Here is a 27,085-nt window from a genome sequence, read left to right as displayed (position 1 = left end):
GGAAATTTGAAACTAGTGAGACTTTTGGCACATTTAACTTGTTATTTTATTCCTAAAACCGATTTTTGTGTTTTTTGCATTTTTCTAAAGTGTAACTTCTTCTTCTTTGTCCTTTACTATATATAGGCTTTTTGCCTGTTTTGCTTCACGCTATATTAATTACATTTCATTACACGAGTCATTCCAAGTTCGTCTCCTAGTCCTTACAAGTTTAACAATGCCAGTAAGCTTCGTTTTCTCCCTTATTGTTTCATTTCTTACGCAATCTAGACGAGTTCTTCCAGCGACGGATCGTAAAATTTGATTTCTGCAGTTCGTAGCATTTGTTTTTTGTTTTTGCATTTTCAGCTCGCGCCTCTGCACTATGCGTTAGAATGGGTCTTCTCACAGCTTTGCGTATTCGGGTTTTTTCCTTCCGTTCCTAAGTACTTATTCCTCCATATTGTGCCTCTAAGGCATCCTGATTCCTTGCCAAATTTTTCTCGCACTTCCTCAATAATGCTGCCGTTACTGTAGATCTCCACCCCGAGATATTTAAACTTCATCACTTATTCAATAACTGTTCAATCTATTTCCGGTTTCCCCCTTCTTGGATTTTTTGTTATTTTCTGGTCCATCACAACTGTCCAGGCGGCTAAGTGGATCGCTCTGGTAAATTCCAGACATGCATGGTATTTCATCAATATATTCTCCATCTGCTCTAATTCTTGTATTGCATCCAGTGCTCAAGTTCTTGATTGCACTCAAAAATTTCCGTACTGACTTTTCTCTTAGTAGTCCCAAAACGTGTTAAAACTTCACTGCGGCACAACGTTTCCGGCAACATTTTTGATGACTCTGAATGAGATATGGACAATGACCTACATCACCCTTGAATCACCCTATATATAAGTTTTTCAACAATTACTTAAATTAACCCCTGTCTGTGAATCATATTTCAAATTTCTAGTATTATCGCATTGTGTATAAACATAAAGATTATTCGGACTTCCCATTCGATAACTGACCAAGTGCAAATCACTGTGCTTTCAGCTGAAGGCGCGCCATTATTAACCTTTGGTTTTGCGATTTGTTTATAGGGAAACAGAACCTTAGAAAAGCAGAAGTAAGCTATGTAGGAATTAATGGTATTTTTGTCGAAATGCGTTATCTCCTTACTTGCATTCTGTTACTATTTGCTGCCTGAATTGTATTTGTAATAATTTTTACCATAAAATTAGTTTCAGTGAAAGGCTTGCGTGGACCAACATTCGCAAATATACAACCTTAGTAAATATACCATTTTTACCAAGAAATATTTTGCAAATCTTCTCAAAGATACTTATTTTGAGATTTAAAGAACAGTCAACAACATTAAACTCTTGTTCTTGAATAGAGGGAGAGAGAGAGAGAGTGAGAGACATATTGGTCGTTTCGTTGATTGTCACGGCTATGGGCTTGAATGAGTTTTACACTACAATCCATACTTCGTATAAACAAAGAACATTCTGCATTTACAAGACGGCGCGAAATTAATCATCTTATCGGAAGATCTATAATTTTGAACTTTCGAGAATAATTTTTCTAACTTTATAGATGTTAACGTCAGTTACAGACATGTTTAGGCGACCGGATCGATGAAAATAATTAACCATATTCCGGGTGGTTTTGAATTATTTGTACTACGGCTTGTGTTTTCGATATTGTCGAGTTAATATTTTAATATTTTTGTTTTTTGTTTTAGAAAATTTATGAATTTCAGTTACTCGTGGCGCAAAATTAATCATCCTATCGGAAAATTTATAATTATAAACATTACATTTTAATTAGAACAGGCTAGAAAAATGTCATGAAGAAAGAACTAAAACTTTGACACTAAATAAAAAAGAAAAAAATGCTAAATCAAGTTACGAAAATGGTAATCTGGTCATACTGGAGCTAAAATTACGTAACTCGTTGTCAAATTCGCTGAGAGCCAAGTAACGGGACCACGATAGGCGCCATCTCATTATTCTTTCCATCAGTAACTCTCATTGACAAACTCATAGTCATAGTTAGATTTCATAAATTAACATCAAGCCCAAATTAAATTTTACTAAAATATGCCCAGCTATATAAAGTTGAGTCCAGCCCAAATTCAGCACTTCTTTACTTGTTTACTATTGTTTTTATTGCTTATTTATTTTTTCTCTCCATGGCTTGGCAACACCGAACGGTCTGACATTTGAGAAAGGGCATTTTATGAGTGCCTTGGTAAACAACTTTCTTGTAAGTAATTACATGAGGCTTACACTGCTTACAGTGCTGACAGTCAATATCGCTATTAGTAAATATTGTAAAAGTAAGTACAAGTAATGGGTAATAATAATAAACGTAAATGTTAACAAGCACATGGCGATTACCATCGATCGAGCGTTGGCGGCAGCCTTTGAGGGCTCAACTTTGTGTATTAATATTAGCTAATATGATTTCCTGATTGCGCGATCGCCGCTGATCGATGGGAAGGCAAATGTGATCGATTGGCATGAATGCTATTCAGGCGATACCCACATACTATAGTAAAAGAGATTATAAAACAAAAATAAAAACAAAATCAAAAATAGAAACAACTGGCGGGCATAGAAAGTGCTAACCACAGAAGAACTTTCGGAAAAAAATAGGAAAATACATATTTAACAGCAATAAAAATAAACATATGTGCATACATATTTACGATTAATAATATTTTGTACTGACATATGAACGGGCGTATGTTGATGTGTACCTATACATGTAAATATGTCCATATAACGCACATTTATTGCCACAACAACAACAATCACTCTACTTAATACATATCTACATGCTCATGTATGTATGTTTGTATGTATGTAGGTAGGTAGATCCGATGCTAGGGCACGATTTTCTTATCTACGCTCATAAATCAGGGGACTATCTAAACTTTACACCTTTTTTCCACTGATAAATTGATACCTAATTGTTTGCTCTTTGCTGCTTAGCACTCGGCTCTCCGCTAACCGAAGGAGTTGGCACCCAGTCGTTGATTGTTGACAGCAGTTCTCATACGAACCGTTGGTAGTTGCGAGTTTGTAGCTGATTGTACTCTTTGTCACCTGCACAGTGATGAGTAGTGTGGAGAATTGCGTGAGTGAGATTAGGAAAATGGCGTAGTTTGGGTGGTAATTCCAATGTCAGTGTTTTTGTTTTTGTTTTTGCGAGCGCATTAATAATACCGACGGTAATTTGTGTGATCATTTTATAGCGCTAGAGCTATTGCCGCGCACAGTTGTTACAGTAGAAGCTCCTTTATTTGTTTAAAAACTGCGTGATTTTTGATACCCCGAAAATGCGAAATGCACGTACATACATATGCAGGTATGTACTTGCGTATAAACATATCTACATTTATGGGGAAATTATAAAAAATTTTATTGCCACTGCTTTACGGACGATTTCCTTTCTGGGGTTTTTTTATCGTAATTTCTTGCGATATATTTTATTATATAAATATTTATCGCAGAGTGAATGTACACGTAAAAACGTATTAATTGTAGTTAAGTCAAAGTACAATTCTATACAGCGCGATTGCTTAAATATTATGCATTGAACTTTGAAGTTTCTATTTCGGGTGAAAATATGTCATTGATAAAGTGGGTAATGAGTGCGATGGTAGTAAAAAAAAAAATGTTGATTGTAAAATACATACATACGTACGGCTATGTATGTTTGTATGCATGCAGAAGAAGATGACATAGAAGGCGACTACTATGGGCATATCTGACGTCAAAAAAAGAAAAGCTGAAGACCGAGTGACGTGGAAGCGAATTGTAACGGAAGCAATGATTCACTTGCACTCTGATGGTATGATAATGATGAATGAAAACAGGGTAGAATAATAATGAAAATGGTTTTATTGTTTTTCAAAATGCTTTTCCTGGAAGTCAGAACATTTCTACACTCGCTTGAACCAACCACTTTTGCTAATTAGAAGTGCATACCTCCAAACCGAGCTGTTTAAGAGCTTCAACAGTTTCTTCAGATGTTGAGAAATGTTAACCTCGCGTTTTATTTTTTATGTTCGAGAATAAAGAGGAATTATTAGGAGCTAAGTCAAGGCTGTAAGATGGACGACACAGATAATTTGATCTTTTAAGTGCTGAAAAACTCTTTAGTGTTAGCCGATACGTGAGGGCTCGCATTGTCTTGGTGAATGATGATTCCTGTTCAGCGGTTGGATTTCCTTAATTCTCCGAAAACTTCCTGTAAACAAATGGTTATGTACTCATGCCACTCAGCACTGATTGTTTTAAGTTTACCTAGTAGTTGAGTTGAGATATGACCAGATGTTCCGAAAAAACAGGCGCCCAATTGCTTTGAGGTGCTTCTTCCGCGAACAAATTTGGTGGATTAGAACCATCTTGGAACATCCATACTGTTGATTTCTGTTTTGTTTTCGGCGATCTATGCCTAATCCAAAATTCGTCACTTAATAGGAAATTATAGACGGGCTTTTAACCTCCCCGGCTGAATTTCTTAAACTTTTCTTTACATCAATCAACAAGAGTACGTTTTTGTACCATTACCAAATTTGGCGGTACCTCAAAGAAACAGCTAGAACAGCTACAACTAGCAGGTGGAGCAACCTGACCAGCCGTTTTGGCCAATTCACGATGAGGCTGTTTTTCTTTAATATACTTTTAAAACGAACATAGGACTACTAACTAGAATACTAAGGAGGCACTGGAGCCATGATTGTATGGCCGTTAGGTTCAGAGCACCGCCTAACAATTTCCGTATTTTTATGAAGAGAAGAGCCATTTTTTGTGTGAATGTTCAGTATTTCGAAGAAAGTGTTTCACATTTCTGAAAACTTATGACCACTACTTAGAAGGTCTGGACGATTTCGATACAGTCTCACTGGAGGACTGATTGATTTCCCTCGTGAGTGCCAAGATGGGCATCTGTAGGCGCCGATTGAACGTTGATCATTAAAAGCAGTTCGCGTAACCCTCCATTGGGCACCCGTGTCTGGCCGGGCGGATTTTTCGACTTTAGACGTGAATTGAGCATATTTCTACTAAAGCTAATGACTTGAGCTTCCAAAATTACATTTTGTAACGATTTATGGATATAACCCTTTAAAAAGGATCCTCGAACTGGACGAAAAAAAGCCAGACCCGGGTGCCCAACCAAAGGTTTTAAAAAAGGTGTCCAACGGTGTCCGGAGGTGTCCATCGGAGTGGTATAAGTAAACATAGATACAGAGGAGATAGCAAACGGCTTATTTTAACCAGTTCCTTTCAAATTCAGCTGCACTTCTCATTCAGCATCATACAAGGAAGAAAAAAACTAAAAATAAAAAAATACATCGAAGCATAGGAAAAATAAGAATTAAAACTAACCGAAGGAAGGGCAGCAATCGCTTAATGGGTGTGATTTTCTAATTTCCACCTTTTTACGACCACTGGATAATAATTATAGGCTTAACACCAAACAACGCTCATGCACCCCCTGCCTGCTGACACGCACAACCGCACATACACAGGACGAGACTTGCCAAAAGACGCACAACAAACAACACCCAACACCCAACACCCAACCTATAATAATTGTTGAAAATTCAAATGTTAAATGACACAACGAGGATAATAATAAGGATTGTGGATTTTTCAATTCACCATCGCTCCCCTCACACCCTTTGCACGCAGGAGAAAGCAAATAAAAATATGCTCAGCTTCCAACAGACTCATCATCAGCAGTGCTACCAAGCTTAGGCAACAACTTCAAACTGTGCAGTGGAGTACGAGAATTACAACAATAAACCGCCCCTTTTAAACTTCTCAATATATTATAGAGTATGCGAATATATGTGTGTGAGAGTATTAAACGGCACGCGCCCCGCGGGACTAAGTCATAAATTTGTACGCATTAGACACAGTCTGGCCCGACCAGTTCGACCGCCCTCGATTGCTCACTGACTGTCGACATCTGTTTGCTGCGCAACCCCAGTGACAGGGCGGCGTGAGGTGCGTGCTTTGCTGGTAGTGGTGGTGCACTTGCAGAGTGCGTACGTTGAGGCGCACTTGATTGAGCTGCGAAGTGTTCAACAGAATCCGGCAGGTTGTTTGGCATTTATTAAAGAAAAACATGGCTAAGTCCAAAAACATAAATAGGTAAATATGCATATTTATGTTTGTGTTGCTAAAGTCGAAGTGTGTTGGCTTAGCTGAAAAATAAAAGCGTTTAAGCCAAATGGGTGTTAAATGTTGAAAATTAAGGCGCTTTGAAATCTTGTCAGGAAGCAATTTAAAGTTGAAATTATTAATTGAACGTTTTAATAAGACCGAAATAGTTGTCATGTTGATATGCATACGTTAGTGTGTACTCAGATATGATATAATACAATTAGTAGTACCATACTCGTAAAAGTGCTGACAGAAGTCTCAAGCAAGCGAATAGTAATGCAAGTCGATATGAAATAGTTGAGGCGCGTGTCTGATATATGAGAGGCTGATTAAAGCGCGTGGAATTACTCAGGATATGAGTTGTAAATCCATACATACTGATATAAGAAAATTAATAAAGGCAAGAATCAGTATTTTTTCGGAAATGTAAAGGCAAAAGTAATATTTTTAATTAATGTTTAGATTTAGCCAAGAATGATAGAAAGAAGATTGCGCCCATCAGAGAGTGCGTGACGTCACGTTTTACCGAGCTGTGCAGTATTGCCAACCATTTGCTCTTCGCAATAAATTTAGTGCTTTTTTATACCGAAAATGCGAATATTTTGAAATTTCGTGTTTGTTTCCTTTTTTTTAACTTAAAGCTACCGAAACTTTAAGTTAAAAAAACCGTATTATTATACAAAAGAAGGTTAAAAAAGCCACTCTGAGAAGATTTTAATGCTAATGAAAATTAGTTGCTTCTTATAAAATTTGATATTTTGAAAGTGTGAATTTAATTTCTTGCTCCTTTTAAGGTTATGCAAAAATAGTAAATGTCCCTCTCTCAACTCTTCGTAAGATTGAAAACCTATTTACACAGTTTAAAAGGCGTTTGAATTTACTGAATGCGGTTTAAAACCATAGAGGTGTAATCGTTTATACTGGCCATCAATCCTTAGTGGGACATAGGGCATCAAGAGGTGTATTCATTGTAAAAATAAGCCACAAACTACCAGAAAATACTAAAGAAACCATACTGGCATTTTTACTAAAAGAGTACCTTATCTAGTTACATAACCTCAAATATAGCAAATAACTCGTTCCCTTACAAAAAAACGCTCATTATAAAGACAATTTGTCACGCATACAAAATTCTTTAAGTGATTCAATAAAAATTTGGTGTTTTACTTTCTTTAAACGGGCATTTAAATGCCAAAGCTAGGCAACACTGCAATAGCGAGAGAGAGATTTGACTGCCGAAAGCAGAAGAACAGCAACAACACCTGGAAACGCGGGCAATGCAAGCAGATGTTAAAAAAAAGTAAAGCTAAATAAAACTGAGTGAATTATTTAAATAATTATTAAAAAATGTATATTTTACAAAATTATAAACATTACATTTTCATTAGAACAGGCTAGAAAAATGTCATGAAGAAAGAACTAAAACTCCGAAACTAAATAACAAAACAAAATGCCAAATCAAGTTACGAAAATGGTAATCTGGCCATACTGGTGCTAAAATCACGTAACTCGTTGTCAAATTCGCTGAGAGCAAAGTAACGGGACCACGATAGGCGCCATCTCATTATTCTTTCTATCATGAGATTTAGCGACAGAATTTCGAAATTTGTCATATCGCTATAAAGAATAAAGAATCTTTAATACAGAATAATGCCCCATAAAATTTTTTGCTGTTTTTATTTGAACTCATTTTTCTTAATACAAGGTGTAGGTATACCCTATGACCAGAAAGTACCGGGAATGTTTAAATAAAACAAAACAGAGTTAAATTTCTGGCGAATTGATTTTATTTCTTTCAAAATATGACTCGTCTGAAGCAGCACACATGTGCCAACGTTTAACCTAGTCCTTCATGCACTCCTGGTAGGCCGATGAAGGGATGGCCTTCAGCTCCTTCGTCGCATTCTCTTTGATATCCTTTATCGAAAGAAATCTGCTTCCACGAAGTGGTAACTTCCACTTGAGAAATCAAAAGAAGTCGCACTAGGCCATATCAGGCGAATACGGTGCTTGCAAGATGGTATTTACTTGGTTTGATGGTTTGGTCAAATAATCCAGCACAATTATCATCATGCAAAACCCAAGAATTGTTTGCCCACATTTCCGGCAGTTTGCGACATACAGGCCGACACTAATGATCCGATAATATGGGCCGGTTCCCACGTGCGCGGTTCGTTTAAATTAAACATTCCCGGTACTTTTTGATCATAGGGTATAACATATGGGCTGAAAAAGTCCTGATGGAGCGGAGCCGCTATAAGACTTTTGAAGATATTGCTTCGCTTGAACAGTAGTTTTACCCATCAAGAAGGAACGTAAAATTATGTACATGCATTTGAACTAATCAACTACGACGAAACAGTCATTTGAACGAGGTACAGAATTCCGATTGCAAAGGATTTCGTCAGCACACGAACTGCTCTTTTGGCTGCACATTCGTCAGGCAGAATGAGGCTGTTATTTGTATTTACATGACGTTCTTTAATAGAAGTGGCAAAACCTCAAATCACCTCACGCCATCACTAGTAATTAAACCAAAATTCACTTAAAATAATTTTAAGATTTCTTTACAATCAATGCCGCGCTATGCTTATATATCTTAATTACTTTTTTGGCGTATATTAAATTTTCACACCAAATACACGCACGCACATATGTATGCGTATTAAATCTACTGCTCTTCATAATTAAATTTGTCTATTTTCATACACACATCTGATATCTCAAATCATTGGGGAATGCAGTCCATGCACACAACCACACACACACACACACAGGCTCATATATGCCTGTTAACACCCTCATCGATTTCAACTATACTCTATGCCTGCCTCGATAATTATACGCTCATAATACTTTGATGGTGTTGGTGGTGGAGCAAAAGGAGAAATTACGTAGAATTATAACTGCGTAATGCACCCCTCACTGATGAGCATTATGTTGTTGGTAAATGAAGAGAGTTTGAAAATTACAATATTTAAGCAATCGCCTTCAATTTTTTTTGGTATTTGTTTGCTACTAGGGTCTCTTTGAAAGCTCATAAAATTTTTTTGTGAAACGTGACTTTATTGCTGGTCGTGATTCTTAGTAGAAGCTTAACTTTATTTTGTAAACAATTTTGATCACAGGAAATTTTCATTTAAGAAGATAATAAATTATTGGTTGTGAATATGAACACGCACAACTACATATGTAGATATGTATGTATGTACATAGAACGAAAGTTCGGCTAATAAGAGAAATTCACGCCTTCAATAAAAGTCAAAGTTCTAATACACTGCAATTTGATTTATTCGATTGGAGAAGTTGGAGAGAGAGAGAGAGTTACAGTTCAGGTACTCACGATGCTGATTAATTGATTTGCTTAACTTCGAAATAGAGTTTTAAACCTAACAAGTAAGGAAGGCTAAATTCGGTCCAGACGCGCACATTTTAGTGAAATTTTATTTTGATAAGCCGATAGCCCTGGTAGCTAGAGCTTTTATCTTAGATTAATCTATAATTTTAATTATATTTTAATAAATAATAATAATAATAATAATATTTATTTTGACTGGTAGTTAATTATTGAAATCTAACTTGTAATATCAGGCGGACGGACGGAAATCTAGTTTTAACATATAAAAAGTAGGCATGGTTTTTATTCGATCTCAATCATAATCGATCTCATCTAAATGATGTGAGGAGCAATACCTGTAACAAATTTAGGTGAATTGTATTAAGTAGTTATCGAGATACGCCCATTTACTCAAACGTGGGCAAGTGAGCAAGTTCATTTTTGATAAATTTCAAGTTTAACGTATTTTTTCTTAGGTTCATCACTTGTGCCAAACTTGAGTTTTTTTTTCTTTGAATTCTCATTATATGGCAGGTGGTGGCGTGGTTCTTAACAGGTATCGCCCATTTTTGCGATCGCTATTAGAAAAAACTGCTCGAACGTGCGCACTTTCAAATAGTGGTCATGCACCAACCCATTCGGCTAGGGTGGCGACCTATAAATTTCTATACCTTTCTTAAAAACCTTTGCAATTTTCGAAGGTTTTCCATTGTCTGAGCGGATACAGGTTACTGAAGCTCGATGTTTCATGCGTCCAGCGTCAACTGCGCCTGATTAAAACAATCGTGACATCATTTTTTGTCCTCCTATGCAAGTATTAACACGAATCTTTCAGTAATTTATCAATTTCCTATTGTGTAACAATTATAGCTTCTGATTGCGCCTAAAGCTAACATCAATTTTTCACATTCAATACTTCACCCATTTTAGCAGCTCATCTCTCTCGCTGCCAATTGCTTTGTATTTGATTTTTAGAAAGCGTTGCGAATGATTTTTATTTTTCCTTATTTTTGTGTTTTTTGTTTTTTTTTTTTTTGTTAAATTACAATTTTAGCACGACGCGTCATTTCGACACGCATTCGATTCACATTTACCGCTCACCAAAAACGCCCTTCTCTCGGCTCGCTTGACATGGCGGTAGTGTAAAGTTGGCGCTACGTGCTTGTCCTCCTGCGATTGCAGATTTTCATACCCCTTTTTTCGCACTTTACGAACACATCTCGACTAGTGAGCACTGGCAGCTTTTGTGGTTGTTGTAATTTTCTAGCTGTTTATATATCAATGTCACCATGAATGCAAATCGTACGCACGTGCGTGTGGGTGTGTTGTTGTTGTGTGTGTGCTATTGATGATGTTTTGCTGGGCGTTTGTGTATTTTGTGTTTGGTCATGCTCCATTTATTCGGGTGTGGAAGAACAGATGTTCTATTTAAGCGCGTATTATTATTTTATTTTCTATTTGCTATGGTGCAAATGGTCTATGCTCTGCTACTGTGTAGTGGTTGGAGGGATTCTGTGCCGCCAAGTCGCTGGGTGTCAGGGTGGTGATTATAATGATGATTTGCCGATTCGTTGCGTCGCCTGATGCTGATGGGCGGTTGATTAGGGTGAATTAATGGTCATGTAAGGTGGATTATGTGATTGAATACGAAAATAATTATGTTTCGAAATTTGATGCCGCCGTCATGGACAGACAGAAATCTGTACGTAGATATGTGCTTCAGTAAGCATAGGCAGTCATAGGTATATAGATGCACACGTGAAGGAGGGCGTAGGAGTGGTAGCTAGGGCAGTATGACCTGATATGATACAGGTGGATTGACTAGATTTTGTTATATTAGTTTTCGTTACTTTACTTTTTGGTTAGCGTGAAGAATGGAAAAACAAAGTTTTTGTGAATTATGTTGGTTTTATTAGTTCGCCATATGTCCCAAGCAAGTATTGCGAGTAAACATGTATGAGTGAACTCCGGTGGTTCGAGGCTTCATTGCGGGTATTGAAACGTACTCGCTTTAATGAAATACGAACAATGCAGTGCAATCAGATTGAACGCCTTAAGCAAGTGGTCAAATATGGGCTATGGCCACGTAAGATCTTAACTATAATTTACGGTATCTCTGCTCTCAAGGGAAGGGAGCATCCAAGTGTACAAAGATGACTCAAAGTCCGAGGGTCGGACGAGGAGAGGTGCATATTCCAAGCATCTGGGGATCAGCATCAGCTTTCGGCTCTCCGACTATTGCAGTGCCTTTCGGGCTGAACTGATGGTAATAATGGAACTCGTGATACGGCCACAATGTTATGTGATACAAGAAGATGATTTCTACATTTTCACTGATAGTCAATCGGCAATAAAATACCTCGCAAAGCAGTTGACAGCCCCTAACCCTCCGTTGGACACCTTTTTTAAAAACTACGGTTGAGTACCCGGGTCTCTTCGTTTTTCGCCTTATTCGACGATCCTTTTCAAAAGGCTATATCCATTAATCGATAGAAATTTTAATTTTAGGAAGCTACCTAAAAGCTCAAGTCGTTAGCTATATAAGAAATACATTAAATTTACGTCCAAAGTTGAAAAAGCTAGTCTGGCCAGATCTGGGTGCCCAACGGAGGGTTAAGATATCCATGAATTGTCACACATCTCTTAAAGAGATGGCTGAGTCATTTTACCTCAAAGCACCAGGTCATTGCGACATCCTAGGGAACTGTAGGGCCGAGGAACTAGCGAGGCTTGACACCAAGTTGGCTGATGAAGCAACGAATAAAAGATATCGTGACGAACCCACCTGCAGAATCGCCCGCCAATGCTAAACGCACAGAATCTCGCGCAGGCACATGACTTTTGCAGAAGCTGTCTAAATAAGGAAGAGACGATCTCGCACCTTTTGTGTTACTGTCCTGCTCTACCCAGACGTAGATGCAGCACTTTAGGTGAGCTGGTAGGTCTCAGTACTGTGGAAATAAAGGATTTTCTAAAATGTTTCAAAAGTTCACACTGGGTTTAGGAAAGATAAAGACAACTCGAAACGTGTTCCCCGGAGTGGTCTCTTGAGTTTTGGGAATAGTCAGAAGTCACACGGAGCCAAATCAGGCGAATACGGTGGTTGCGGAACGATATGTATGGAATTTTTGGCGAAATGGTCACGAGGAACGAGTGCAGTGTGAGACGGTGCATTATCGTGATGCAAAAACCAAGAGTTGTTGGCCCATAATTCTGGTCTTTTTAGACGATTTGCTTCACGTAAGCGACGCATAACGCTCAAATAATATTCCTTATTAACGGTTTGGCCAGGTGGAAGGAATTCATAGTGCACCACATCACGAAAATCAAAAAAAAACTGTCATCATGACCTTTATTTTTGAGCGACTTTGACGTGCACTTTTCGGTCTGGCCTCGCCTTTAGCACGATATTCGCTTGATTGGTCGCTTGTTTCAGGGTCGTAAGCATTAATCCAAGTCTCATCTCCCGTAATGATGCATTTGAGCTTGTCCTGATAGTCTGAAAGCATTGTTTCACACACATCAACGCGACGACTTTTTTCCAAGAAATTGAGTGTTTTCGGTACCAAACGAGATTTGACTTTTCGTAGGCCCAAATGGTCTTTTAAAATGGTTTTCACAGATCCTTCTTATATTCCGATCATATCAGTAAGGTCTTTAACAACCGACGATTTTTGAGCACTAACTCTTTCACTTTATTGACGTGTTGGTCATCTGTTGACGTCGATGGTCGTCCGGAGCGCTCCAAGTCATCAACACGTTCTCGACCCTTTTTGAAGTCTTTGTACCACTTATAAAAATTTTTCTGCGACATTGTCGAATCACCAAATGCCTTCTGCAACATGCTAAACGTTTCCGCAGACGAAATTTCATTCCGCAAACAAAATTTGCTGGCACTTCTCTGCTCAATCAAATCAGACATTGTAAAAATCGAAAAATGCACTATTGGTCGATTGGTAAACACAAGCGTAAATATATTACTGATAATGACATTCACATGAAAGTTGGCCCAGATGTTATTAACAGTGCTGCCAACTCATGAAAAAAATAACTAGAGCGAAATTTTAATCCCGCGAAATTTTAAATTACGCGGTAACCCTAAAGTGCGATAATCACTCACGCGATTTGGGCTGAGATCAACAAACCGCATCAGTCGTTTCGCGTAGGACGTCTTCCTTTGTCTCTGCTACCACCAGTTGGTGCCGCAGCAAATACTTTCAGAGCCGGAGCGTTTGTATCTATTCGGATCACATGATCTTTCTTTTTATTCGCTGCGCCATGTCTATATCGTCGTATAGCACATACAGTTGATTGTAGCTCCAAAAATCGGAGAATCCTCCTCTCAAACACTCCAAGGGACGCCTCGTCGGATGTGTCATTCTCCAAGCTTCTGCGTCATACGTTATAAGGGGCAGGATGAGAGTCTTGTTAGTGAGTGTTAGTTTTGTTCGTCGAGAGAGGACTTTACTGCTCAGTTGCCTACTTAGTCGAAGGTAACACTTGTGGGTAAGAGAGATTCTCCGTTGGATTTCAAGGCTGACATTGTTAACGGTGTTAGTGCTGGTTCCTACGCCAATAACCTAAAAAACTGCATAATTTTTCAAGTTTCTTAACTTTGCAATTGAATTTTTATAATTTTATTATATTTTTCGAACCCATTTTAATGAAACTTTATTTGATTTTATTATTTATAATTATTTACTTATGAGTTGAGTAAAGTTTCCCAATTTTTCAGATTTATCTCCAGTTGCAAGCGACTTCCACAATTTTATTAAATTTTTTGGCAATTCTCTCTTCAAAATTTTTAATTATGTGCTTATAAGTTGAGTGAAGTTTTGACAATTTTCAGGTTTCTACATTTTGTAATCGGGTTTTAACAATTTCCTATTCTTTCGGAATGAGGGCTGATGATGCCGCCAGTGCTTTATGAACATCGCAATCAGATTTATTTATTTTTTTAAGTAAATTTCTGAAATTTGGAAGCGTTTTTCTGCCTTTAAACGATTTATGATGACTTGCCGGACCTTACTGAACAGAAATGTCCATACAGTTTGCCATTCTTAGCTGTCAAATGAGAGTTATCGATATCGATAGTTCTCATGCAGCTAAAGAAACATCTGATACTACGCACAGAATGGTCCGATTTACACAAAGTTTGTTGTGTTTTGAAGCTAATTCCTTCTGTAAGTTTTTTTTTGACATAAATTCAGTTCTGTTTTGACATTTGTGTAGTAAACACATGCGAAATACACGTTAATAAACAATGTTACGCTACACTGCTCCAGAACGCGGAATATTGTTGGCTATTTATTTGACCAATAATCGGTCGGTCGGTGACTTTGGCACAACCTGAATTTCGTCGCAGATTTCTTCGCCGTCCAACGCCTACCGGTGAAACACTGCGACGTTTAGCCGCTCGCCTCGAAGAGACTGGCACAACACGAGATGCTGCCAGGCGTGGCAGACCCCGGAGTAGCCGTTCTGCAGAAAATATTGCTGCTGAAGCCGAGGATGTCATGGAAGCGTCGTCGACATCGACCAGACGACGTGCCACGCAAATGGGTATCAGTCGACGGTCTTTACAGCGAATTTTGGTACAAGATTTAAAGATGTTTCCGTACAAAGTCCAGACGGTGCATCAGCTGTTAGCTGCTGACCGCCAATCGCGTCAAACATACGCTCAAGCCATTCTTAATCACCACCAAGAGGAAGATGATTTTTCATCAAAAATAATCATGAGTGATGAGGCCCATTTCCATCTTAGCGGGTACGTAAATAAGCAAAATTTACGCTTCTGGGGCACTGAAAATCCGCGTGTAATCCACGAAGAGCCATTACACCCACTCAAAGCCACTGTATGGTGTGCTGTTTTCGCTGGAGGAGTCATCGGACCTTTTTTCTTCGAAGACGTCGCGGGCCAAACGCTTACTGTGAATGGTGAGCGCTACAGAGCAATGATCGACGAGTTCTTTTTGCCGCAACTTGATGAATTGGGATTGGAAAACATGTGGTTCCAACAGGACGGTGCAACGGCACACACTGCACGTGCCACAATCGATTTGCTGAAGGATGAATTTCCCGGTCGCCTAATCTCCCGTTTTGGCGATTTGCACTGGCCAGCAAATCGCCTGATTTGACCGCTCCAGACTTCTTTTTCTGGGGCTTTTTGAAGTCGCGGGTTTATGTCAACAATCCTCAGACTCTTGCAGCTCTTAAAGACAATATCCGTCAAGAATGTGAAGACCTATCGTCGGCAGTTTTGGCCAAAGTGATGGAAAATGCCATAAAAAGGGCTCAAATGGCAATCAACTGTGGCGGCGACCATTTACATGACATCATATTCTCGACTTGATGTAAAAAAAATTAAAAGACCAAATAAAAATAGTCCACAAGAAGAATCAAAGTTTTTCATTTTTTTTAAATTACAGCCAAAAAACATCGCAAGGTACTTTTGCGCCACCTTGTACTTGATACCATATTTTACTTGATGTACTTAAGATAGTTTTTTGTGATAATTATTTCAATTTTAGATTTAGATCAGTTGGATGTTTGCGCAGGAAATCGTGGCATGAAAATTTTCAAAAAACAAAAAAACATTTGATTTTCTTAAAATTAAAAAAAAACAAATACTACAAATAAAAGCTTGAATTTAGAAGTTTTTTTATGGACTATAATTGAGCGTTTAGCAGCAAAAAAATAAAAACTGCAAAGTTATTCCTTTTCACATGTGAATACGTTTATAACCAGGCTCCAGATTACAATATAAAATTTCTTTCATATAAATTTTGCTTATATGTAATCTTATTCGTTCTCAAGGCTAAAATTCACTTGGTACTAAAACTTATATTAATTCAATTTTTTTGCTTGTTTTATTTTGCCAATTTCTTCAGCTTTTCAAATACCTCTCCAAATATATCTTCTTTCCTTCCAGATGAGCTCGCCTTCAGCATTAATCGCCTTGTCAAATCAGAGCATTTGCCCAGTCATCATCCAGCTGCGCTGCTTACGACCAGCCCAGCGGCTGCCGCTGCTGCCAAGCATGATGAAGACAACAACAACTCAATTTGTATATTGAGCAAAAATCAAATACTACAATGGAAACTACAACAGCCATTGAGTGGCGTTGGCGAACATCAGCGCCCATTCATCGTACGCGATATGAATTCGAGATCGCGCAGTCATTCGCGCACCTCATCATCACAAATCGATCTCGACGATGACAGCAATTGCCGTCGTTCGTTACATTCCCGCTCGCGTTCACGTTCGAGTTCGCTGGAACTCGAAGTTGATTCGCCGCCACCGCCTGCCTCACATCACACCAACCGGTCCAGTCCAATCTGTTCGCCACCACCGACCACCGCGGAACTATTGATTAGCTCCAGTCCAAAAAAGTCTGAAATGTTTTCGGTGTCCGCGTTATTGCGACGCGATGAGCCAGCACATGGGGCGGTGGCGGCGGCGGCGGCATCGACAATGCGTCCAACGCAAAAATCACCAACAGCAGTGAGCATACCCGTAGGTGTGAATCCCTTCGAGGCATTCCGCAACGGTTACACGAGTAGCGGTGGTGGTGGTGCGGGCGGCAGCGGCGGTGGCTATGAGCCGGCATTCTTTCAAAGACCACTACTGTCACCCGCTTTCCCGTTCGCCTTTGCCGCCATTGCATTCCACCAGGGCCAACAATCTGGTCTGACCTCAGCGTAAGTAGCTCAATTGCGCATATGGCAGCTTAAAAAATAAAACAAAGAAAGAAAAACAAAAGCAAAAAAAAAAAAAACAAAAAAACGCAAAACACCAAAAACTTAATTAAAAGCTGCAAAATATTTAATTGCTCACTCAAACTCACACATACATACGTTAGTGTTTGTTTGCATTACATTAGCATTCTCTCTCTCTGTTTCTCCCCACCCCAGCTACCATCCCGCTTCACAGGAAGATCTCTTTCGTCTACGCAACTTAATGGTGCCGCTGCAGGCAGGCCAGAATGGCGATGCGTCTGGTCTGCCACCGAATTCCCATCTCGGCCTGCCACATCCACCGCATCTGCATTTTCACCACATGGCCAAATGGCCAGGCCTGCCGCAATTCAGTGACCTTTACTCATGCATGAAGTGCGAGAAGATGTTCTCCACGCCGCACGGACTCGAAGTCCATTCACGACGTACGCATCACGGCAAGAAGCCCTACGCTTGCGAACTCTGCAACAAGACCTTCGGTCATGAAGTTAGTTTGAGCCAACACAGGTATGTTGATGTTGTCCCAAAAGCCTTTTAACATATTGTGTTAAAATTTAATGAGCACAGGAAAGCCAAGGGGGAGTGCAGCTAAAGGCTTACATTCGGTAAACGAATTAATTCGCAGCGTAGTGCAATTAAATTAAAAACCAAATGTAACGTTTTTTGGCACCCACTCCAAACTCTTAAGTAGGCAAAGAAAAAGTGTAGCTGTTAAAGAGCTCTTAAGTTAGTGACTTAAAAGCCTGCAAAGAGATTTCATTTGTATAAATTTGGTTCACTTTTATCTGCTTCATAATTAAAATTTGCTTCCTTTCTTCTTCCCTTCTTCCTCTCGCCAGAGCTGTACACAATGTGGAGAAGGTCTTTGAGTGCAAACAATGCGGAAAACGCTTCAAACGCTCCAGTACGCTGTCCACACATCTGCTAATTCACAGCGACACCCGGCCTTATCCATGCAGTTATTGCGGAAAACGTTTCCACCAAAAGAGTGACATGAAGAAGCACACATACATACATACAGGTAAGATTTGGAAAATATCAAAAAGTGTTTTTAAAAATTAGTTGATACCAGTGATGGGCATAAAAGTAATTCTTTGAATGCTAAGCACATTTTTTCAACCAAATTCTGTGACTGTAGTCGGTTTTGTTATTGGCTCTTCTCGGATAGACAAAACTGATGTTACCTGCCGTGGCCGACTAATTGTAGCAGATCCTCCTGTCATTAGGCAGAAGGGACTGTAGGCAGCTGGTTGGACTGATCGCGGGCCACTTTCTATAGGCGAAGCACATGGAAAAGGTAGGCATCTCAGACAGTGCCCTCTGCCCTGCTTGTGGAGAGGAGGATGAGACGGCGGACCACTTTCTGCGCGTCTGTTCGGCCTTCGCTCGAATCAGGCTTGAGGTCTTTGGCATTGGCAGTGATATGTTAAGAAGCGACCACCTTGGCTCCTTGCCACCACAAGATCTACTCAGATTTCTTCGGAAGTCGGGTAGATTTAAAGAAAATTAAAAAGTGAACCCGAGTACAATGGGCTTAATGCTGTCTGAGTGCTAAGAGACTTGAGGGCTGAGAGACTTGCTAGTCTGTCCTCACAAAATACATATACAGGGTTTGATTGAAAAGTAATGAGTCTTCCCGCGCGGAGCGTCTGCCAAGCGATCAACCGAATGGGCTGGTGGGGGAAAATGATCGTTGGACCTTCCCCTTCCACTAGAAACCGGTCCCAGTTCGCTGGCAAGAGCGGTGCAGTCAACATCGCTCCGCGTGAAAGCTGTTTTAAAAGTGTGTTAGGATTTTGCAGTGGCGACAATGCCACGATCGTTGGAGCTAAACAAAATGAGTACCGAAACCATTGGGCTACTCATGGAGGCTTACGGGGACCAATCTCTGTCCAGTGCCCAGGTAAAATGTGGCACAAGTCGTTCAAGGAAGGCCGGGAGGACGTTGAAGGCGAACATCGATCTGGAAGGCCTTCCACGACGCAAACAGACGAAGATGTGAACCGGGTTCGTGAATTTTTGAACATTGACCGTCGTGTCAGTCTACGTGAGATCAGTGAAGAGTTAAATTTTGGCTGAAAAACCGCGTCGCCCGGGTTCGGCCCGACCTCGTCAACAATTGGACCCTTCATCACGACAATGCGCCGGCGCGCACCGCCTTCCTCTGCACCTCTGCATTGGCCAAGATGGGGGTTTCGGTGCTTCCCCACCCTCCCTACAGCCCAGACCTGTCCCCTCCGGACTTCTTCTTGTTCCCGCGCCTGAAAAGAAAGCTGAAGGGGAGGCGTTTCGACTCCATCGAGGCGATCCAAAAAACTGTGACAGCCGAATTGAACGCGATTACGGCGGATGAGTTTAAAACATGTTTCCTGCAGTGGAAGGACCGCTACCAGCGGTGTATTGACGCTCAAGGCTCCTATTTTGAAGAATATTAGTTGTATAAGCCAAAAAGTTTAATAAAACTGCTTAAAAAAATAAGGCCCATTACTTTTCAATCAAACCCTGTATTGGTTCTACAGACTTATATTCGACGAATGACTGACCCCAACAATTTATGAGGAATGTTTGCAATGCCACAACAACAACGACTTTGCAAGGTTAGGTTCCGATTAAATCAAACCTTTTCATACGCATTCGAATTTTCTCGAGCGCATTACAGTACCTGGGGATATTGATTTGTTTAGATAAGACGACCTTTCGCGGTACCTACGGAGACTCATTGTGTTGCAAAAGGCAAAATTTATGGCATCGTAGCCCTACCTTTGTAATCTTTAGGCATATCCAAAAAGACTCATCAGAGAGTAAGAGTCAAAATTGTTCAGTTCTACGAAGAAGTTTTTTCCCAAGAATCTGAAGCTCTTTTCTCGAAGTTCTTTTCTCGAAGCGCTCGTTTCTCGAAGGCATTCAAACAGCAAGTAATGAATAGGCTCTACCACTTGCTCATTTCTACAACTTCAATAGAAGTGGTTACGAGGTGAGCCAAGCTTGGCGGTCATACGGCTAAGAGTCTAGCACTACGTACCAAAATTTATTGAGCTATTCAAAGCAAACCTGAAATGCTTCTAAAATCCCTGAGTAAAAAGTTTGGAATTTTGATGAAATTTTACACGAAGTTCGAAACTTTGCTTTATTTGGTCATTGTTCTAGTATGAACTGCATTTGTATAAAAAATAATTTTAATTACCATACAAAAAACTTAAAAAATAATAATTTAAATACTGTGCCGATACGGAATTTCTAAATCTTCTGCAATGCTTGGTTTCATTCGGTGGAATAGCTCGAAAATTTCATACCCATACAAATTAAAATTGATTTACCCTTTTATATGTTCTCATCCTGAGTATGACATTATTGTTTAGTGACCTTCTCAATAATTCTAAGAAAATTCGAAAGGTTTTCCTTTTTTTAACTGTGGTCTGCGGTCTTTACCATTTACTGAGCCTCTTCCGCCATATACAATAATATATTGCTCGTTTATTTCTTTAATATCTCGAACATCTAGAAAACAGAAGATCTCTCCTTTACTTTCGCATATGGCATTATAGAGGGAGATATTGACTGTACTGCCCTTCTGAAAAAATTAATTTAAGTAGTCCAAGAAGAGAACTTCGAAATTTCTACCGTTTTTATGGAAGCAATAACGAAACGAATTCGCTCACCATCCATATAATGGTGACTTTCAAAGTTGAAAAAAAGCGAATTTCTGGAAATAACGGAGGAGATTTAATATAAAATTCTTTAGTAGAAATACCTACAATACAAGAAAATTTCGGAAAATGTGACGGACACTGCCAACTTTCTTGTGAATAAATGAAAACTGAGTTTTTTAGTGCGCATTGTTTAAATAGACTTTAAGTTGATTTAATTTATTTCCCTCCATTTTCAGGGAGCTCTTATAGTGAGTCTCCTCTCTTTTTTGTTGGTAAAATCAATTTAAAGCAAGAATTGAAAAATCCACTAACGATTGGCAAGCAACGTGAGCACTCATAACATATTCACATAAACACATACATGTATGTAAGCATGTATGGCTGTAGCAAACCGTGCTCTCTTCCCTTCGAACAATTCTTAAAAACGAAAGCATTATCAAGAAATGAACGCCATTGCCATTCTAATCACAAACAAACACATGCACATTCTAACACAACACACATATGTATGTATGTATGTATGAATATATATATGTAATAAGCGCATTGATGTGTATTGGGGCCAACGGCACCACAGTGTCACATCAACAACCAACAAAATCGGCGACGACGACTATCAATGCCAGAGATAAAAATCTGAGCTGCACTGGAAAATTGTGTCGTGGAAATAAATGCACACATACAGACGTATTATAATTGATTTCAGCTAACACTCGCTGTTATACCCACATAGTGAGTGTGCTACTACAAAAGCGGTTATCGCTTACCGAATGAGTGAGTGTGTAAGTGCGCCAACGACATACTGAGCGCGCAATCACAGCCAACCAATGAAAAATTTAGTCAAGGGATTTTGATTTTCTATTTTATTCTTGGAAATTTACGCTCCTGCTACACACAAGCACACAAATGCACACACTTGCAGACGATAAATGCACCCGCTCAAATACTCTCAAATAAGCGCGCGCGCGCGCCAATCGAGCAACAGAGTATGATATGGAATTTGTAAAGCTTCGTTTTTGTTGTAATGGCGCAGTCAGAGAGAACACACCCCATTTGCGCTCACAGGAATCACTGCGCGCTCCACCACACTTCTCCATCTAACACACAAGCGCTCACGTTGTGCCGATAGCAGAGGAGGTGGCGTTGGCACATGCTATTACAACGTACACATACACACATACACATGCATGCTAATACAGATATAGTATACTGGCAGCGACGACGACCTCTGGCAGCCATTTCCTGCACTAACACTACAACAACAACAACAACGAACGAGCAATAGCATGACATTTTGGTTCCTGCGCGTTGGCGCTGCCATTTTGGGTACTATCCACTGCTAATCTGAGCGGCGTCATCGAATAGCGGCAAGTAAGGTGAGCAGTGAGATAAGTGGAGTAGCGCTTGCACTGGAAATGGTTGCCTCAAGTTTGCGCAAACAAACTAGACATACATTGATGAAAAGCAGCTGTTGGCGCTGCGTCTGACATCACCAAAGAAATGCGGAACAGATATCAGTAATGAAAATTGCAACAACATCAGTTGAGTGGGACTTTTGCAGCAGCAACAACACCAATAACAACAACAAGATTATGAACACTTCCGTAAATCAGTTTAACAAATGGCAGAGATAATAACTTTAACGCTGAGCGTTTAACGGTACAAAAGCAATTGGCGGCGGCTGTGTGCCGACGCAAAGTAGAAGAACGAACCTGTCAGTGTAGTGTTTTTGTAGTTGCACTTGTATGTATTGGAAATGGCAAGTGAGTGTTGGATGTCTGCATTGCTGGGAAAGCAAACAATATTTAGCCGCCAGACATTTTTATCGTTTTTGTCTTCGATTGCTTTTTGCCCATTTTTTCTTACATTCTCAACCTTCTGCTTCTGCTATCCATCGGTTACTCTCCATCATCCTTTATGCTTGACTCGTGGATTTGTTGCCGTCAGCGCAGGTCATGCATGCATTTACATTCAGATTTAACCGATGGCGCGGAGTTTTTTTCCTCTTTTGGTTCTTTAGGTTCTTTCCGCGTTGAGTATTGAAATATTTTTAGTCATCACTTCTTTCCCTTCTTCCCGCCTCTTAGTTGCGTATTCTGCTGCTTATGGCTATTTTGCACTCACGCATGTCGTGCAGGTTCTTTCCTATGTACGTGCTATTAACTGCGATGGTATGTTGGCGGCATTGCGGCTAAAACGGTAACAAATGTATGTATGAATTTTCTGATTTCCGCTTACGTACGCACACAGATTTATTTATGACAGCGTGCTGATAGGGAAAATCAATATCCTCTGGCATTCGATTCGGTGAGAGTGTTGATGGGAGGAAGCTGTGACTATAATGAAAACTTGTCAGTGTTTGTAAGGATTCCAGCAAAGTGGTGAGCATAAATTCCATAAATAGACATGAAAGTTTGAAGTAATTTTTGGATTAACCCTCGAGAAAAGAGGTGCAAACCCTATACCAACACATCGGATAAGCCAAATGCTTAATCAAAGGATTATTAAAGCCTAGTTAGGCCAAGCTGAACTTAATGTAACAACAGTAAAGGGATAACCGCAAGGAGAAGTTCTTTCTCCACTGCTATGGTCCTTACTAGGTGATGACTTGGTGCAGCACCTAAACAATAAGGGATTTATAACCATTGGGTATGCAGACGACATATCTGTTATAATAAAAGGCAACCATGAAAGGACACTAACAGACTTAATGCAAAATGCCTTGAACGCAACATGGGAATGGTGTAAAAAGGAGGGGCTGGCGATCAACCCTAACAAAACCACAATTATCCCCTTCACAAGAAAAAGAAAGTTGGAATTTCCTATATTGAAAATAAATGAAACATTGATAGAACTAAAGGAAGAGGTCAAGTATCTAGGTTTAACCTTAGATAAAAAACTCACTTGGGAGTCACATATAAATAATATAAAAAAAATCTCCCACCACTTCATATAGCAATCCAAGAAGAGCAGCTACGCAAGCACTCATGCTACACATGAAAGGAAATTTCAAATTAGGCAACCTCACCGGTCACCTAAGTATCCTAAATAAAGTCAAAAACACCATTAGCATGGCTCAAGTTTCAGACCACATTGACCCAACCCTCTTGTTTCACAAAAGGATACACAGTTACCTTTCCTGAGAGGAACGAGTGGAAAACAAACCCAAAATGGATGAATGATGATTCACAAAAATGGTACACTGATGGATCAAAAACACTTTATGGTGTAGGAGCAGGAGTAGTGGGGCCCAGAATCCACAAATCATTTACGCTCACCAGGGACACCACCATCTACCAAGCGGAATTATACGCAATAATGGAAGCAGCAAACATCATGCAACGTAGAAACCACAAGAGAGTAAAGATTAGAATACTCTCGGACAGCCAATCAGTTCTAAAAGCTTTAGATAGCTATACCTAAAACAAAAAAACTCTCTTAAAAAGCCACAAGGCACTCAATAACCTGACATCCAAAAACAATGTCTCATTAATTTGGGTACCAGGACATGAGGGATATGACGGCAACGAAAAGGCAGACTTTCAAGCCAAAAAAAGGGCAGATGTAAACTTCATCGGACCTAGTCCCATGTTCGGATTTAACAAAAACAGCCTAAAACAAAAAGTAAAATACTGGGCCAAAACTCTAATGAATCAGCATTGGTACAACGTAGAGGGTCTTAGACACTCCAAACAGTTCTTAAGTTTCAATGCTAAAAGAGCTAACCTGGCCCTCACGTTAAACAAAAAGAGCATTCGCTTTCTCACAGGCGCCCTCATGGGTCACTTCACCTGCAACAAACACTTACATAAATTAGGCATAACTAACACCAGCACCTGCAGATTTTGCTGCGAAGATGAGGAGTCTATAGAACATCTCATCATCGAATATCCGGGGTTGACGCATAGAAGGAAAAGGTTTGTAAACAAGTTCATGCTTACAGATGAAGACCTACAATCACTCCCTCAGAAGGAGCTGGTACAATTCATAAGCATACTTAACAGTCAATATACAGCATAGGGTGCCCAATAGATCAATATGGTTGCAGTGCTAAAGGCCCTTAACCCTTTACTACCATTAACCATTAACCCAAAATATCCATAGCCATATGGCTTATGCACATACATACGGATGTAAATGTGTTACAAGAATACTGATTTTGTTAATTTGGCTATTATTTGCTGTAGGTGTCTTCAAACAAGGTATACAATATAAGTTATATGTTCTTCGGTGTCATATCAACCAAGTTGAAATGACGAAAAAGAACCGAAAGCGAGGTCTGATCAGCCCACGAAATTCACTTCAAAGTCGGATGTCTATTGTTCGACCAATGTTTTGAAGAAAGGAGGAAAATAAAAGTTAAAGCCAAAAGAAAAGGATGTCAGATATGAAAAAAAATATTGTAAAATGATATAAGGTTCGCTTTGTTTAAATTCCTTTAGAAAATTTCAACATTTTAACTGCCCATTTAATGAACTTTCATGAAAATTCCTTTCAAGAAGGGCCAAAAACGCCCATTCAAGTAGAAGCTAATTAATAATATAAGAAAATAATAAAAAAAATAATAAAGAAAAAATGTGGTGAGCAGGTGAAGAGGTTTTCTATAAGAATAGAATTGCCTGCTAGGATAAAATATACGTATGCGTGTTGCTTCTGGTAAAAACTACACCAGACAGTCACAATCCAAGGATGCATTTTGCAATTGCAGTATTTCTGGTTAATATAACTAGCTATCAGGGTCGAAATAACGAAATCCTCAACCTTCAAAGCTTGAATTTTCAAAAATCAGCTAAAAGTTAAAACAGTTCAAATATTTAGACAGGTTGGTTGTTGTTGTTCTAGCAATTTATAAAGCCTATTTCAGAGCAATAATGTCATCGGTCGCCGTCGTCAATCTAGGGGGAAAGATTGTTACATGGGAACATTTTATGGGGCACGCGAATAGGTGGTTGGTGTCGTCCGGGATACCTTCACATGCTGAACAAATGTATGGTGAGTTGGCCGGGGTTAATTCTGCATTAGTAGTATTATAACTTGATGCAATATGCGGAGCGTAATTGTGACAGAGTAACACGGGTTCCGAGCTGAAGCTCTTCGCCTGGCACGGGTGGTGGTTGGACCTCTATGACGACATTTGCAGAGCGGATGTTGGTAAAGTCGGACGAAACTCCCGGTGAATATCGTTAATAGCCTGCCCGTATACTGGGCGGTCCAAAGGCTATCGAGTATAGTACTGGATCTTGTTAGTTAAGTGATGTGAATGCTTTCTGATCTGCTTAGAAGTAGGCTCCGCCTCCAGCAAGTGCCTACTGGCGTGACTCCTACAGGGACTGCTTTATGAGTGTTATATGTTATGCTCTTTGATTGGAAGCTTGAATGCTTCACTAGGTAGATGTTTATCGGAGGCATCAAATCGCCACCCTGAGTGGAAAATTTTGGCAGGTCTGCAGCTAATACACTGCGTATCACTAGTTTCTGGCGACCAGATAGGTGCTGCTTAATTAAGAACTGAATAGTCAATTGCCTTAAATTTCGCCAGCAGCATTTCTTTTTTTGTCCCAAGTGCTACCAGCTAGTGACTTGTGGACCTTGTTGCACTTTTGGGCCTTTGTGATGGTTGCGATTGTATGCGCCAATAAGAAGAGCCAATTAGCGAAAGTGATCCCCAGTAATTAGCGGCCATTTACAGTCGGTATTGGTATTCCATTGACTTTGGCTTCCAGCGATAGTTGGACGCTCTTCGTTTAAGATGTATATAGGGACCGTGGTTTTAGTGGGACAAAGATAAGGATTCATTGAAATGAAGAAGCGAGAAAGAATATATCGTTCGTTCACTTTTAGAACAAGCCATCGATGCCATTGTCGGACGCCAATACCAAACAGTTGATAGCGTATGGGACCGAAGAAACTGCCTCTTTTGGTTGGGTATATTTCGAAATTGAGAAGTTGAAAAGCACGGGAGAAAGGACACCACCCTGCGGTACCTCTTGCTTTATTCTCCTCTGCTTTAAGATTTGATCTCGAAATATTTATGACGAGTGTCGACTATACAGGTAATTTTCGAACGACCTCTCCAGTACCTTTGTGAGAGTAGATGAAACAATAGTAGCGTGGCATCGAAAGCCATGAAAGTAGCGAAGATCCAACGCTACTAGGACTGTTCACTCGCAAGGACGGTTCTGGTTATGTCGGCGGCTT

At 39.7% G+C, this 27,085-nt stretch overlaps 1 protein-coding gene across 1 annotated transcript in view; it reads left to right on the top strand.

Annotated features, from left to right (window-relative positions):
* Nucleotides 1-27,085, top strand: part of LOC128863839 (zinc finger protein 628) — a 73,584-nt gene that overhangs the window by 32,039 nt on the left and 14,460 nt on the right. The window contains exons 2-4 of the mRNA XM_054103208.1: nt 16,433-17,201; nt 17,415-17,744; nt 18,077-18,258. Coding sequence (XP_053959183.1) covers nt 16,433-17,201; nt 17,415-17,744; nt 18,077-18,258 — 1,281 coding nt within the window. The remainder of the gene's footprint in view (nt 1-16,432; nt 17,202-17,414; nt 17,745-18,076; nt 18,259-27,085) is intronic.

This window comes from Anastrepha ludens, chromosome 5 (assembly GCF_028408465.1).
Source record: "Anastrepha ludens isolate Willacy chromosome 5, idAnaLude1.1, whole genome shotgun sequence".
Lineage (NCBI taxonomy): Eukaryota > Metazoa > Arthropoda > Insecta > Diptera > Tephritidae > Anastrepha > Anastrepha ludens.
This window is presented reverse-complemented; position numbering and strand designations above follow the sequence as displayed.